Here is a 17,178-nt window from a genome sequence, read left to right as displayed (position 1 = left end):
GAAGTGAAATATAAATAAATTCTTTGAAGTTTTCGGAAGTTTTTTGCAAAAGAAATTTTTCGGAAGTTTTGTGCAAGGGAATGTCTTTTTTGTAAAACCTAAAACCTTTAAGATCTAAAACCTTTCTTTTCATTTCCTGTTAAATATTGGTTATGCATGTTAGTTTATTAATATTCTTGTATGTTTGCATGGTGACAGTCGATAAGTATTTTAGCTTGTAGGTACACCACGTAAGTATTTAATACTGCAAAGCTTTCGGTCCGTTAACCCGGGCCTTCATCAGTGCAATTACCAGAAAACACATTCAAACGTCACTTAAATATCAGCGGTTAGCCGTGATTTGTTAGCTCGCGCCATTAATTAAACGGTTTCACTTACCAAATAATCATGAAAAAGAAATAGTTCTAATTAATGCGCGTGTCCGAGACAAGTATTTTAATAGCTAGCAGACATTGAAAAGAGCATGTTAGTTTAACTTTATACATAAGTAAGTAGGTCAGTAAAACCTTAAGTTGATGAGGGTGAAATACACGTAAATAATTTAAAATATGTCATAAGCGAACACACATAACTATTCAAATCCACTATCCGTGAATTTGGCGGTTAAAATTGTTTAATGCAAGTGGGCGAGATATTAACAACAGCTTCTTCAAATCGGAATAGATCCCAAGGAAGTAAGCTCGTGCAGCCAAGAGTCGTCGTCATACGACTAAGCACTGCTTTACGCCGATGTAATTTTTTGGCAGGCAAGAACAAACATGGAAGAGTTTCACTTTTAGTGTAACAAATTGTAATGTCGAAGTGCACGTTTTGGCTTGCCTTCGTTTCAGCTAAGAATTAGTTCCTGCCAACCATTGTTTATCAAAGTCATCATTGTTTCAAAGTCAGGTGCGGAAACAGACGTGGGTGGGGAAATCACAGGATGTTGTTATCAAGAAACAAGGTTCTCTGTAAACGGGTCATGTGGTGTACATCATGCAGATGTGATAAACGCTTACATTGCCAATTTGCTCCACGCACAAACGAATTGATCCTTCCGAATATTTCCTGAAGGTCAATCTGAATTCCGAAGTTTGAAATATGTATTTATTTCAAACATAGCCTGTTGCATGATTAACTTAATAAGTGCACATTTTTTTAACCGCATGTTGAAAAAGCGTGCACATTCTAGATTAACTCCAATTTCCATCAAATTCTTTCAAAGCACTTCTCAATTCCGAAGGCCTATGGGAATACCCTCAGTGAAACACCTAACACATCTCCATTATTTGGTATTGCAAGTGCGGTGGTGAAATAAATTTAAAATACTTTAAATTTAATTTAAAATACTGCGGGAATAACAAATCCACTTTGTTCATGACAAGATCAACGACTTTCGTTAATGCTTTGACGTATTTCGGTTAAACAGGAAGACCTGGGTAAAAATAACTTTCTCATAATGACGTCAAGCGCAGAAAGCCTGATGTTACACGAAGTTTGATTGGCTCGTTAGTTTTGCAGAGCCAATCAGTGAATTCTTTATCAAAGTTTACTTGAGCCAATCAAACTTTGTGTATCACAGGCTCTCCACGATTGACGTCATTATGAGAAAGCTCTTTTGGAACAGAGATGACAATGTACTTCATATATGATATGTTTACTGAAACATAATCACTTAAATTATCACAGGTAATTATTAATCATTTCAATGTTCCATTTTCGTGCTAATGTTCCGCCTTTACATTAAAGGCTGAAATTCGACCTAATATTATTATATTGAGGTTTCCGATATCCGAACAGTATGGATGCAATATTCGGAACAATCAATTGGTTATCTGGGGCAGGGGAATATTAGACTAGAAAGATTTCAGCTATGATTGTAGCAACCAGATTTCATACGATTTGGTTTGACAAAAAGTAAAGATAACGTCACTTATCTCTGCCGAAGCAAATGATACCAGAAATGCAAAATCCTCCTCGGAATGTATTCGTTTGCGGTCGAAGGAATGTATTCCACAATTGCGAGGTTCTGATATTCCAGCGCTGTTAATCTGGTTGCCAGGGAAACACTTGATGAGGTTAATAGTATTCGTCGTCATCGACGATTTCGTAATTATATTCATCGTTGTTTTTCCTGTTGTGATAAAACGGGAAACATTGTTAGGAAGAAATAAACGAAATGCAGATTGACTTTTCTCAAACTCAAAGTCATTTCTGAGGTTCTTCGATTCTTTTTACAGACCTATCTACTTAGCCTACCTACAGACCTAGCCTGGAAAATCAGCTTTATTTTAAGCACAATATACATTTGTATTTTGACTAGCTCCTAATCATTTGAAAGCCGCCTGGGAGAGCTCAAACGTGAGTTTCGCCTGTTATAAACAGCCACTTATAATCCTTACCCGTAAAAATCTAATTCTTCGTCGCTTGATAATTCTTTAGAAAACATTTTATCTCCGTCGTAACCTTTGAAGAAAAATTATTGTCAGAGATATGCCTTCATTGCCACCGAGGTAAGCAGTAAGTGAAGGATCTAGCTCTCCCTGTTAATCAGACTACATAAAACTTAATCTCTATAATGCTGCAATTACCTAACCAATCAAAACTAAAAACCAAAACACACCATAATCAAATTCTTTGTTTCTGTATCGTGTTTCTTCATCGGAACTTTCATTCCACTCATCCTCATCAGGATAATCATTTCGCCAATTGTTTTCGTCTATACATGTGCAGAGAAACAAGTTTCACTAACTCAAGATTGACTCTGTCGACTGCACACGCAGAACCATGTCCAGTACAGTAGAAATCTGGAAATACTTATCTAAGTTTTCTCACATCCGATAGAGGAAAAAGTATACCCAAAACATGAGCATACTGTAGTGAGACTGTGCAGGATGGCGGATCGAAATGAAACCACTGGCCTTCCACACATACGAATGCAACGTTCCTGCATGGACAAGAGTGAGCAAGCCTTACCATTTGAATCGTCGTCGTCTTCATAATAGTTAAATTCCTCGTCTGAAGCAGTTGTGACTAACTGACTTTCGTTTAAGTGGACAATATCCAACCTGGCAGTAAAAGAGATACATGTAACTCTCAATAAATAAAAAATAAGAGAGATTGTGGAGCAGTATACTCGACGAAAAAGATCGTCGAGTAACAAAAAATATGAGAGAGGCGCGCTTCAAATAATGAAGAAAAATCTGAAGAGAGGGGGGGGGAAAGTGCGCGACAGAAATATAGGTCTAGGATATGGATTTGTAACCTAACGTAAAAAAGCATTAAGAGAGATGTTCCTGGGGGAAAACAACGATGCAGAAAAGAAATACTTACACTTCAGATAAGGCACCATAGTTATCATCAGCACAATAAACATCATAGACGAAGTCATTTTCAAGGATTTCTAAGTTACTTTTCGGTTTATCGTCAATCCGAAGTTTTTCACGAATCATTTTGACGGAATTGCATAAAATTGCATTCGGGTCTATATCTTCCTTGTTTTCTTTTTTCGTTACATCTCTGCATGATAAGATTAAGAATAACCAGATTAAAATTATGAGTCAGACGTTACACCAATTGTCAACATTATAGGGGCAAAATTAGGGCTCATCTATAACATTCGTTGGAGAACAGACTGCTCGAATTCGGATATGTAATTTTATTAGAATGTTGATCGACTCTCATCTCCTACAAGTCCCCGGTTAGATCGTTGTGCTATACAGGGCATAATATTGAGACCATGCAGTTTTACCTGGATTCATCTTCATCTAACACTACGTCGTACAGGTTGTACAGTCTGGACATTTCTTGCGACACAGCATCAACTTCGTCAGCGACTTCATCTTCGACGTCTCTGTGTTTGGAAATGACTTTGTATCTTGACGCTTGCCTTGATAACTGAAGGACAAGATGGTACATGTTTGCAACTAGTATGCCAAACTCACACCAACAGTTATACATAGACATATTATACATACTAAAATTGCAAGTGTAAAGAAGCCTTAACAAACCTTTTTCGTTTCTCTCAATTTCTCGTTGATTGAATCAACAGTCAGCTCATTCTTCGGGTTGATTTTAACCTTGGATTTGTGCACATCCTTTCTTGACAGTTTGGTCTAAATAGACAGTTTATTTTCTTAGGAATGGACTTTATTTTCAAAACTAATCGCAGCAAAGACCGGTATTTCAAGTCTGGAGAAAGATATTTAAAGCCAGGAGTTGACCTTACCAGAATCTCCTGAGATAAAGATTCGTCATTTTTCTTTGAAACCGTTCCAGCAAGTTTGAAGACTCTTTGCCCTGTGAAAAAAAAATGAACTGGTATTTGCAAAGACTTTTGATAACAATTATACGGCAAGTTGCTTATAATTTACTAACTACTGAACTTGAGAGTTAATGGCTAATTCAACAGCGCATTTTTTTTCAATACCTACCTGGGTTATCTGCGTTAGAGGAGCGTTTATGATCTTCATCAGTGAAAGCTTTCTTAAAGGCATGAGAAACCACTGCAGAAACGAAAATACCTGTTAACACTAAATAACACATCTGGCCATTTTAAAAGCACAACTTTTGATTTGATTTCTTGCACTACAAGGTGATTGAATGGCATGATATGAGCGCTTACATAATATATCTGCTGGATCCGCACTTCTTTTTCGCTTGATTCTTAGGACTGCTTTGCTACCAGCCGATGAATTGGGCATATTTACAACACCCGCTCCTCCACTAGCGGCTAAATCGAGGAATGCACATTTGTCCGACGCCATCTTGAATCCCGCGCAAAAGACTGGGGCGACATTACTAGAGGATAGATGGTTATTATCGTGGATAATGATGGATTAGTAAAATAATATCACGGTCATGTGACTCAATCAATTGCTGAATTATAATATAGTGTTCATATATGTCTACGGTACAGGATGTTCGACACTGAGCAAGTCAAAAAAATATAAAAAACAAAAGAAACAAAAGGCAAGTGCATAAAATGAAAGTATATATTTTGGATGCTTTTTGGAAGCATGCGAAAATGATGTATGCATCTTGATATACTATATATATATATATATATCAAATATGTATTTAGAATCATATATGAGTAGAGTGCTCGATATACCAAAGTATAGAGCTAGTATAAAGATAAAATAAAATAAACTTGGTTTACTTCATAAGATTTTATTCACTACAAACTTGTTTCGTATGACAAGCAACGCTTGCCACACTCATCAGGTGAATTTAAATGTCGCGCTATGTTGTTGCCAAGGTTATATATACTATATACATGTTTGACGTAAAACGGAAAGCTATAGTGTTAAATTACATATAAATATATACAGATTATATCAAGTAATATTGCTTAAGAGAAATTTGTTTCTATGCCTGCATTTCGATAACAGTTCATTTCTTGAGTTTAAAGAACAAAGTTCAGGGTGGTAAATTATGATAAATTTTTCATGTGTACAAAGGCTGCAGCGTTTTGTTGTGTTGTTATAGCTCTTGCATTGTTTAATAATACGCCAGTCTATGAGTACTTAACCTTTGCCTCTTTAAGTTGCCAGATGTATTTGCTCAGTTCTGTCGCATTTCTATACTTGCTTAATCTAAATGAACTAGTGTGGCAATTATATCTTGTTTTGAATTTCCCTTCTGTATGTCCGACATAAGATTCCTTTTGATTCGTATCGTTCCTAACAACCGTTGCTTGGTATACTACGCTGGATGTTAGACATTTGCCGGGCAGTGGACATGAGGACTTATTCCTGCAATTGCATTGACTTGGTTTCGTGCTGTATGTTGACGCATCTGTAGAGGTGAACTTATTTACTATAGATTTATTGTGCCCAGAAATTATATTTTGGACATTGGGCATGCAACTGTAACTTAGTTTCAAGGTATTTCTGTTGAATATTTTATGGAGAGGATTGTTTTTAGGAAAGCAATCATCAATTGCTTGGAGGAATTTGTGTCCGATATTCGTTTCGACATTGGAGTTGTAAGGTGGATTAAACCATATAACGTTTCTGTCTCTAGTGCGTTTTGTCTTTGTCATACGAAACAAGTTTGTAGTGAATAAAATCTTATGAAGTAAACCAAGTTTATTTTATTTTATCTATTATATATATATATATATATAATATATATATATAATATATATATATATATATATATATATATATTATATATAATATATATACTTTATATAAATATATGATATAGTATATAAAGATGCATGCATCATTTTGGCTTGCTTCCTGTGCTGCTTTATATGATAATTCTCCCTATTTATACATATTTATATAAAATATACAACTTTACAAATATAATAAAAGTTGTCAATAACATAAACATAAATTGCCAAGTGAAAGTTATTGACAATTGTCTCCCTAATTACTAATTCGATATTGTTACATAATTATATAAAGTATACAACTTTACAAATATAATAAAAGTTGTCAATAACATAAACATGAATGCCAAGTGAAAATGATTGACAATTGTCTCCCTAATTACCAATTCGATATTGTTACATAATTATATAAAATATACAACTTTACAAATATAATAAAAGTTGTCAATAACATAAACATGAATGCCAAGTGAAAATGATTGACAATTGTCTCCCTAATTACCAATTCGATATTGTTACATAATTATATAAAATATACAACTTTACAAATATAATAAAAGTTGTCAATAACATAAACATGAATGCCAAAAAATATACAACTTTACAAATATAATAAAAGTTGTCAATAACATAAACATGAATGCCAAGTGAAAATGATTGACAATTGTCTCCCTAATTGTCAATTCGATATTGTTAGTTGGATGACATATCCTGAAATTTGAACATAAAATATTTATATATTTAATACTGTAATTAATGTATTTACATTAATTAAAAGATGATTTAATGATTAATAATATATCAACAATTCAGTCCCCATATTCCCTAGCTCCGCTTGGCAACACTGTTGATTTACCAATTGTTCAGGTATAACCTAATGCTAATTGTCTACCTTATGATTTCTTTTGTGTGGATGAAGAATCATTAATTACCATTGAAATATAATATATGCATGTGCACTACCTACCTGATTTAGATTTTCACATATTTGACAATACCATTCATCATGTTCACTTTTGATTTTTACACATTCCCTAGATGTTTGAAAGGTAAAAAATTAATGCATCTATGTCAATGGCAGGCTGGTGGTCCAAGGTGGCATAACTGAGGGTGTCCTTGTGCTCCTAAACTAGGCAGTTAAGCAAAGACAAAAAAAAATAATGCTGTACTGAGATAGGTTACAAATTCTTTAGTAGAATGCCATCACCTTTGCATTGGTAAAAAATGTGGGGATGAGTTAACATTAGGCCACATTAATAAAAATAGTGTGCAAAGCTAATTGTATGACTAAAAATATGAAATTAATTTAATTTAATTAATTAGCTTTGATTGCCAATATAATGGTAAAGTCCCAACTGCAAGTTGCCAATCACTGCAGATGCATGTAACTCAATCTCACCAGTGGTGCCAGGTTGAACATGAATCACACATTATCATATCTTCACAGCTAGCTTTGTTGCATGTAGAGCACCTCCACTCTTCTTGTAATTTCTGAACTGTAAAAAATAATAATTATCTAATAAAATTTGTTAACAATATATTAGTTGAATTGACGTAGCTTAATGGTTATTCATTATTCATGCAATAATTGGTTATTCAGCAATATGATAACTAACACTATACTGACAATGGCCGGCCATTACTAAATAGTGTTATTTAGATTTGTATGTAGAGTAACATACATGAGTTGACAACTTTTTCCCATGCTTTTTGATCTAAGTACTGTTTGATGGATATTATGTTGAAATTCAATGCTTCTTCTGATGGATGTTTTTTGTCAAGGTGGATGTCTTTCTCTGAAAGAGGCTTGTTTGTCTCCATGACCATCTTGATTAATTTGTTTGAAACACCAAAGCAACTAAGCAACTCTTGAACTACAAAATAAAGTTATATATTCATATTGTTAACTGTCAGTAATATTGTATTAAGCCATACAATGCTTGTGAAACAACCCATCAAAAGGTAATTATTATTACATACCATCATCAGGATCATTAGTGTTTGGAAAGAGTGAAAGGATATCTTCTTTGCTTGGTTTTGTCAATCTAGATTTGTTGGTTGTTTTGGCTTTTTTCTTGGTTGATCGAAATCCTTTCTGCTTTTCAATATTTTTATTAGCTGGTGTGTTAGATATTGGTTGCATCTTGTGATGGAGGCATGGATGCTTTTGCAGCGATGAAAAGACGTTCTGTGCAGCATTGATTTGTTTGTCTAACTGTTGCAATGCTTCTTTGTTGGTACATGACTCAATTTGTTCTGACAATGTAAGAAGTTTCCTTTTGATGCCTTGTTTAAGGGATGCAATATCATTTGACACCTTATTTTGCATGTGGAGATGTGATGTTAAAAGTCCCAATTCCTCAGGTACAAAATCTTGCGATTGCGAACTGTTCAAAACTTCATTTGCAATATCATTTGTCTGTTTGGTGTCAACAGATAAAAAGTGTTGCAACAGGTGTATGTGCTTGCATATGGTGTGCTGAATGAGATAATCATGACAGGTGCATGTATACTGGTGTATGCACACTGAAGTGCTACATTCTGTGCATCGTAACTGACATGTGTCTGTGCATGTATGCTGGTGTTGCTTGGTGACTGTATATGTGTCGGAACCTTTTTCACTTTTTATCAGCCATTTTGATTCGTCGACGCATTGAACACTGTCAATCTTCAATCCTTTGCTGTTGTTGTGGCGATCTTGTATGGTCTTCAATTTGTTAGTGCTCTTTCCTTTTGTCAGTTTTATTAACCTCTCAAACAGTTTATCTCGGGTGTACTTCAGGAGGTTGAACAAGCAGTTGTCAACTCTTCTGTTGTGTTTCCCTTTCAGGTAATTATACTTGAAAACACGATGAAATGCCTCCACCAGCATGTTGGTATTAATTCCCATCCCTTTCCTGTAGCAATATGCCCACGATTCTTCCCTGCCTAGCCATTCATTTTGAAAATATTGACAGAATTCCAAGCTTAATGATGGCAGGCGTTCCAAAAATTGGGAAAGGTAATCTTGGAAGGAGGTGACATCGGTTTGCTGTAAAACAGTACGTAGCATCTTGTATATATCTGCTGCTACAACTGGAGGAAAAAGTATACAACCATTTAGCACGAAATACACCCATTGCCCTACTTTAGTACTGCATTTTACTCTTTCTCAAGCGCACTTTATTCGCATTTAGTTGGTTGGGCAACTCAAGCTATAGCTCTGAATGGAACTGACTAAAACAGTAATTAGTCCGCAAGATATATCGTTTAAAGTAGCGTAAAATATCGCAACTGCATGCCAAAACGCGTTCTAGCTTCATCTGCATCATTCCCTTTTGCAAATGAGTTAAAATTATAACCATGATGATTATGTACGTAATGCATTGAAAGTAATTATCACAATGATCATCTAGCCGCCTGAGGCTTACAGCACACACGACCGTCCATGGTAGTTCCATGATATTAAAAGCCTGTATGACATTAAGCAATGAAGAAGATCAAGATGTACCTGTATCCTTCACTTTAGCTCGCAGCTCTGTCTGCCATGCTTTATCCACGTGCCAGGTGCAGAAAAGACGTAGTGGCTTGCCACCCATTACACCTAACCAAGCATTGTAGAACTGGCTTGCTAAATCGGACATAATCCACCTTGGCGTCAGGACTCCGCAATTTCGCTTTATCATTTCATAGAAGATACACATATGGGTGAAGTCTTCGTGGTTTGAAAGACACCAGGCAATAGGAAATCCCTCTCCATACTCATCAATCACCACAAGCGATGTTAGGAGGAAGTCGTATCCAGTAGTTCCGTGCGTCGCGTCAACACAGATGCCTTTACTGGAAAACTTTTGGGCCATCTCTTTCTGGAACGGACTCTGTATGATAACCATGAAGTCGTCTTTTGTCAAGTCAAACCCGTCTGGAGCAGACTCACCCTGAAACTTATGGAAAAGTACTGGGTTACTTTCGCTCATTTTCCACTGTTCGATCCACGCTCTAACGCTCTCCTGATCATCGGGATGCCTTTGTACTTCGCTGACACCAAAAGATGACATGATATTCGCAAGATCCTTTTTTGCAGTTAGGTGGTACCGCGTAAATTCTGATTCCTGCTGCATGGCTTCCTCTCGAATGTCATTTAGTATTCTGTCACGTGAGACTCCTTGTTTCAACAAAGACGCAATTTTTTGCCGTTTACTTTTGGTTATCCAAGTATGTTGTAGATCCCTCTCGTGCCCGTAGTGCGTATAGCAGATGTCAGCTTTCACTTTTCCTTCGGTGGTAATTTCAGCCCTAATCGTCGATGTACAGTTTTTTTGTATCTTGCAGCTTCCTAAAGTACATTAAAGATATTTAATTATTTAATACTTATCTAATCTTTCAGTATGTCAAATAAAGGCGTATTAAAACTACAGCTAATTCGCCTGCTGTGTGATAACGAAATTCTTTTTGAAATTATTTATTGTAATAATTTCTGAAATTATAATTTATCCAACCTTGTGATTTAGTTCGCCTTTTTCCAGTACCACTGGGGGTGTAAAATCCTCCTCGGTTGCACTGATAATATTGCACATTTCCTTTGGTCCCGGTCTTCTTTGTGAACGAGCAAATCTCTTTTTCTTCCACTTTGTCTTTCCAGTCCAGAAATTCTAATTAGAATTGAAAATAAGATATTTTATTGATAACATATTGAAAGGTTTGAATTGGTACAGGCACTTTGAATTTTGATCCTCTTTCTACATCAAGTTTATCATAAAATACATAAAAACTAACCGTTCATGTTTTCCAACAAAATTTGTTCAGATCTGAAAAGAATATTGTGTGTCCTTGCCAAGTGTTTTCGCAATTCTGCTATCTTGTGACATTTAAATCCACAGTCATGACAATGGCAGTTACCATCAGATTGTTCGTTTGTATGCTCTTTTTGAGTGTGGCGTTTAAGCGTGAATTTTCTCGTGAACATGGAATCACAGTAAGGACATTTGAAGTGCTTTTTTTTTGTAAGCACCTCTTTTTTTTTAGGTGGTACAAAGTCGTCTCCACTTTCCGGATCACTTTTAAGCAGAAAAGCTGGGTGATCATCCTCATCATCAGTCATTTGAACAACTGGAACACCACAATTTTCTTTTAAACTGGTTGGGCCAATCTTCTTGATGTTTTCATGTTGATCATAACTGCTGGCTGTTGTGGGATCGTTGCGTTTTATGTTTTCTGTACAGCCACTTAAAATAGAAGGCACAGGTGTTTGCTGCTTCCAAATTAGAGGGACAACGTATTCTACGTTTACAGAATTACATGCAAACCAAGATGCAACGACAAGACGCAAGTACTTCCCAAATCTGGTTGGAGTCTGAAGAAATATTGGTGGAAAGTTAGTTGCATTGCCACAAGTATGTGTCGTAGAGAGATGCTCGAAAAATTCGAAGTTGTAACAAGCTATTGCTCCTATAACCATCACAACAATTCCACAGATATTGCTACATGTTTGCAAGGGGTAAAAGTTGGCACAGGTTACTCCGCAGCGGTGCATTCCAGACATCGGGCAATGATTCTGTGGATCATGTAGCATAACAACCGAGTAATGAGAAACGTTGTCATCTTTGCAAACGACTTTTCAGTACTTGTTCCACCCTGCACAGAAAGACCACTCGGGATAGGCCAGGCAAGAGAATCCCCGTAGACAATCTCTTCTTCATGATGTCAACGTGACAAAGTGTCCAGTGACAGCCTCTTTGATCATCAGTTCCAAGAAAAGTACCACGTTCATTCCGGCCGACGTTAAGTGCGAAGAGAAATTTTGAGGGCATGTTCGCGTTTGCATTTCTAAATCTCCGATAGGTTTTAGGGTCGGTGTTTAGTGCACCGTTAAGGAATATACAGTAGGTGTCACTCTGGGACTCTGTCAATATCTTCGTCATCCATGCGATGTGATCTGACGAAACCCAACGGTTGACACATATCATTGATAACTCCATTGCTGTCATACCGTGTTGTTCGCATATTTCATCGTACCTGTTGGAATAAAGCATTTTCTGAAAGTTGGATATCAGAGAAGCTGGAGGATGTCGAGTTACCCCCTGCGGTTTGTGGTACGACTTGGAGAACCAGTTGACCTCTTGCTGTACGGCTGCTTGAATACTTTTGGCGGTGTGTAGCCTTAAGAGAACATCGATGCAATCGACATCCAATCTTCCTCCAAATGTCTCGATATATTGTCTGGTCTTTCCACGATTGTTGTTTATGTCTGCTTTCCATGAATTAATTGATCTTCTGAGGGAAGTGATCTTACAGTGGGATCTAAAATTTGTTGAGACTCCGAATAACATACAACCTTTGCTGAGTTCCAGTGCTTCGCAGCTGTTTGTTGGATGGTACATTCAAATGCGTGACCTCTACTGTAGTTTGTTATTGTCTGAGGCGTAAATTCTCTTGAATTTTGACGGAGAAATGAAACCTAAAGTTTTTCGGAAAGAAGTTCACTTTATTTAATAACTAGTAACCCAGTCCATTCTCGCCCAATGTTAAGAGGATGAAAAAGAAAAAAAGAAGCCCCGTAGGTGCACGGACTCTAAATTGGGCAGGGCGCGTGGGTGTGCTAAGACAGGGACCGCGGAGGGGGGGGGGGGGGGCTGGGGGGCTTTAGCCCCCCAATAATTTTCAAAATACATGTGATTCCTTTATAGCGATTTTTATATGGCCATAATTAACGAATAAAAACTCCTTATAGTAAGTTGTGTAATCATAATTATGTGTTCACTATCCGTGTTGGTGAACAATGTTTTCATTGAAGTATTTACAAGAAAATATAAACAGATAAGTATGGTCCCCCCCCCGAGGGTTCACTCTTTCGGCTTCGCTAGCCCCCCAATCCAAAAACTGCTCCGCGGTCCCTGTAAGACTGCATTTCACTGCTTTCAGTGAAGAAAATACTTTCAATAAACTGAAGTGCGTCACAGACTACAAGGCACGATCGAGTTATGCCCTTGCCCCTGCACATATGTAAAGGTAAATTTAGCTTACCGCTATATCACTCATATTTGACGCAAAAATCGCCTACATTTCTTTATATTTGGCAATGCATTTGCACAGGCGAATAACTCAAAACAACAGACAAGATTTAACTTCAAAATTTTATTACATTCAACATTTTACTACAAAGCACAGCTTCGATCTTGAAATCAAAATATTTCCCGCGAATATTTTAATTTCCCGCAACCGGGGTCACGGGGTATTTGTTTTGGTTACGTCATACATGCTAAATATAATGACATCACACCAGTGAACATCACACTAAGTTCCAGTCCTTTGCGCCGGATTCAAGATGGCGTCGGGCAAATGTGCATTCCTCGATTTAGCCGCTAGTGATTTGAAAAATCGCCGCCATATTGCATTTGACCGCGCGGTCTGGGGCAAGTATTACTACATGGTCAAAAAAATTCCAGATAAAAACCATTTTCAATAACCTTCCATTAACCGTGCAATATAACTTGTCCTAAATCTGCGTTAAATGTTCCGGTCTTGCGCTTCTTGTTTAACATATGCGTTGCTTTAATTTAGTTCAGTTTATACCTGGACAGTTCAGTTCAATCTCGTTCAGCCGGGGGGGGGGCCCAGTGAACTGTTGAGCCATAGATTGATTTAGATTCTAGGAATGCATGCTAGCTATCGCGTTATTAGCGTGCAGTGGAAATTTGAAAAAATCACTTTAATAAACAATGACAGACAATATTTGAGAATGTATATTCTTATCTAGGTATAAAAATTATCATTGTCGATGTAAGGGCCTTCAGTATGAACCTCGTTTCAACAGAGACCCATTAAATAAAAGCAAATATGACAACTTCAAATAAATATAAAGCATGAATATTGCTGTATCGTGGTCGCTGGACCACGATAACTGACGACAGCTTTCTGGTAGTTCTGCAACAGGCCAGGTTATCACGTTAAGACAGATTCATTGACAAATATAACTAGGCCTGTCCTAATTACTGTAAGAAGTTTCATGTATGCGTGTTGGACACGAATCAAAATTCTTTATCAAATACTACGATATTTAGCACATAAAAACCACGCTTGTCAGCGTGAGAAACAAGGAAATTGAGCAGAGAATGTCAAGTGGTTTATTCCCCAAAAACGTTTGCTTCGGGGAACTTTTCCAAAATCTCCCTGAAAGAAATAAAAATAATCACAAATAAAGCCGGGGATCCTAAAATGTTCTGAACGGATCATCCTAAAGATCTAGAAAGGATAAAGGAACATCTCTTACTGACCCAGTGTTACTACAGCAGGAAACCTAAGCTACACTAACTTTACTCAGTATGAACTGTTCTTCCAATGGAAGTCCTTGTTAGGATAATTTCGCTCACTCCAAAGGTTAACTCTGGCTAAACCACGATTAAAGGTAAGCCAGCTTCATTTATAAGGATAAAAGTAAATAGCTCTGTCAAGCGGGTGTCTGCCAAACCAAATTAAGCCTAGCCATCGACAGCCGTATGTACGAAGAGATATCCAAATTTTTCTTAGTTGGTAAATTAAAAATAACATCTACATACACGACTCGAGTTATTTTTTCATCAATAGTTTCCAAAGGATCCTTTTCTTTGCCTTTTCTCACAAGCCTCCCCATAATTTCTCTGAAGATAGATGTTTTATTCAAGATTAATGTTTCAGAGATAACATGACATTTTTCTTGGCGATGCAAACATGGTCAACGACTTTTTTCATTTATGCACAAAGGCAACCATTCGGTCTTTAAATATACAGGGAAAGGAGTTCTCTCTAGTCTGAAAGAACAATGCTTATTAGTTATTCGTTATTACCTAACATCGGCTAATCTTTCCCTGACTGTCTCCCAAGGATGTCTATCTTCCGTGTACTCCAACATTTCTACATGCAAGAAAAACAAATACTTCTTGGCGAAACATTATATTTATTATCAGTTGGCTACCGTACTTAAGTTTATGCCGTTTGATGTGACGGCCCAAAGTGCGCTCCAAGCCGAGTGCTTTATCCATACACCTCTCGTCACATGCAAGAAATTCGGATTTTATCTTTCGAACTTAAATGGTGGATTATTTACAAGAAAGTTATATAAGCCAGCAAGCATCTGAAAATCTTTATCATTTAGTCTATTCTTCTCTGTGTATCGTGATAAACAACTTCTAGTGCACTGAAATCATGAAAGACGTACCTTTGGCCAATTCCTCGTCGTTGATCCAATCGGCATGTTTGTATTTTCTTACTCTTAAACTCTTCATCGAAAGAGAAAATAAAACCATCAGAAGTCGTTAACATGAACACGAAAATAGTTCCCGGCTTACTTCAACAGAATACGCCACCCTAGAATTAGTCATATACACTGGTCGAAAATCTTGCTGAAAGTTCCCACTTTCAGATTTACGAGTTTGACAAAACTGTTCGTTTGCAAAAGGCAACTTTATTGGATAATTAAGATAAAAATACTCTATCGCCAGATTGTTTCACTGTGGTACCCTGGCATGCAATACAGTACAATTCAAAAGTTTGGGTCACCCGCTAAATATCACAACTTTGTTGAAATCTTGAGTTTTCTAACCAGTCAGAATTTTCACGCATATGATATAAGAAAAATATATTATTGAAATATTTTTCAAATGTACACATTTGTATTTGACGAATAAAATAATGCAAATGCATCCAACGGCATTCCAACCAAGCTAAGAAAGTATCGTGAATACCGGTTGCCTAAAACTTTTGCCCAGCACGCTTTATTATGTTTCGCTTACAAAATACGAATTGGGCTGTACTCCACCCGGAGACAATCCTCATTATATCAGCACGTATTGCAGTTTGGCGATTCTCTTGCTCATCGTAATGGAGCTGAGTTGAGCGATGAGGATTTTAGTAAGATTACAATTACACCATCATGTATGCAAGAAGAATAATAATTGGCAGCCACTGGAAAACAGAGATAAAGAATACCACTTACAAAACGATCACAGCGTGAATCACCGATCATGGTCATTCAGCTCTTTGAAAAGAACTGATAAATTATAGATCAAGTGGTATAAAATATCGAATAGAAGTGATTTAAACATTCACGGTGCTATGAAAGATGTAACCTAAACTTTTGGTAGTCATCTTAACGATTGTTGTTCTGCAAGAGCTCTGAAACCAGCCAACATCAGCAAGCGAAACACGAATAATAGAAATAGGTTGAAATATAGTGAATTTATGACAGCATAACAACAGCAAAAAGAGCAATTTGACGTTAACTACCCGAACGAATCTTGCTTGTCGTTCACTTTCAGAGCCAAATACATTGCTCCGCAAAACCGACGAATACCACAGAGAAGAAAATCAAAAAACGAGGGACGTCTTTCTGGACTATTTTACCAGAGTCGGGAAAAGACTGTGATTCTACAAGTTTTGAATGATAATAATTACCACATTAACCTTAAACTGTTTGTGAAGGTAATTTACGAAATAAATAGCACTCGAGACGTGAGAAAATTTATACAGACGAAGATAATTGAATAACAAACCAAGAGCAGCGAAGCTCCACTGTGCTTTAACCTCGGCATAGCGGAGAGGAAGACGACCAGGGTAAGGATAATACAAGTAAGTCCAGTAGTTGTGCCAAACTTCGAAGTAGCTTATTTTCTCTGCAGGGACGATATTGGCATAAATGAGGACATATTCATCATGACCACGATTTAATAGCAGGTCGTGTATTATCACCCACGTCAATCCAAATTTATCCACCCCGTGTCTCACTCACATCATCCGACACCCTCATGCATCCATCTAATGCGTACATTCCTTAACCACACTACCCACAGCTTACCATCCAATCACCTACCTATGAATAGCCACTCACCTACCTACGGCCCCCTCTAATCCTACCTGAACCGAACTAAACCCCTTGCACTCACCCTACCACACTCCATCTAATGCCAAGATCAATACCCACACACCTATCAAAACTGGTGTCACACTGCTAAGCACTACAAATGATAGTGACAGCAAAAGCGATCCTACTATAGTATTTCATTCTAGATATATCAGTATTCAACTGTCATAACCACTCTTGTAATATCTTAACCTGGAGTAAC

General features: G+C 37.0%; 3 protein-coding genes across 4 annotated transcripts; all 3 read right to left on the bottom strand.

Moving 5' to 3' along the window:
• Nucleotides 1-1,509: 1,509 nt before the first annotated feature.
• Nucleotides 1,510-4,698, bottom strand: LOC114542469 (probable RNA polymerase II nuclear localization protein SLC7A6OS). Its single transcript, XM_028562011.1, has 10 exons — nt 4,604-4,698; nt 4,413-4,484; nt 4,208-4,278; nt 3,990-4,094; nt 3,731-3,876; nt 3,313-3,498; nt 2,956-3,047; nt 2,603-2,698; nt 2,382-2,445; nt 1,510-2,113 (listed from the first exon to the last, which is right to left on the bottom strand). Exons 1-10 carry the CDS (start codon nt 4,680-4,682, stop codon nt 2,059-2,061), a joined length of 966 nt encoding a protein of 321 aa, XP_028417812.1. The 5' UTR covers nt 4,683-4,698; the 3' UTR covers nt 1,510-2,058.
• A 1,515-nt stretch (nt 4,699-6,213) lies between these two features.
• On the bottom strand, nt 6,214-9,102 carry LOC114542468. 2 transcript variants are annotated; one of them, XM_028562010.1, is made up of 5 exons: nt 8,084-9,102; nt 7,786-7,977; nt 7,503-7,599; nt 7,071-7,137; nt 6,214-6,814 (listed from the first exon to the last, which is right to left on the bottom strand). In XM_028562010.1, the coding sequence occupies exons 1-5, from the start codon at nt 8,991-8,993 to the stop codon at nt 6,797-6,799; spliced, it is 1,284 nt and encodes a 427-aa protein (XP_028417811.1). In that variant the 5' UTR covers nt 8,994-9,102; the 3' UTR covers nt 6,214-6,796. The 2 variants fall into 2 exon arrangements, with proteins under 2 accessions (XP_028417811.1, XP_028417810.1); XM_028562009.1 differs by lacking the exon at nt 6,214-6,814 and having other exon boundaries at nt 7,002-7,137.
• Nucleotides 9,103-9,582: 480 nt separating this feature from the next.
• On the bottom strand, nt 9,583-11,364 carry LOC114542476. Its single transcript, XM_028562015.1, has 3 exons — nt 10,859-11,364; nt 10,582-10,734; nt 9,583-10,418 (listed from the first exon to the last, which is right to left on the bottom strand). The coding sequence occupies exons 1-3, from the start codon at nt 11,181-11,183 to the stop codon at nt 9,583-9,585; spliced, it is 1,314 nt and encodes a 437-aa protein (XP_028417816.1). The 5' UTR covers nt 11,184-11,364.
• Nucleotides 11,365-17,178: the final 5,814 nt, after the last annotated feature.

Source organism: Dendronephthya gigantea, unplaced genomic scaffold (assembly GCF_004324835.1).
Source record: "Dendronephthya gigantea isolate DGI-Jeju-01 unplaced genomic scaffold, DenGig_1.0 000354F, whole genome shotgun sequence".
NCBI classification, from domain to species: Eukaryota; Metazoa; Cnidaria; class Anthozoa; order Malacalcyonacea; family Nephtheidae; genus Dendronephthya; species Dendronephthya gigantea.
The sequence above is the reverse complement of the archived record's forward strand: the minus strand, read 5'-3'. Positions and strand labels throughout refer to the sequence as shown.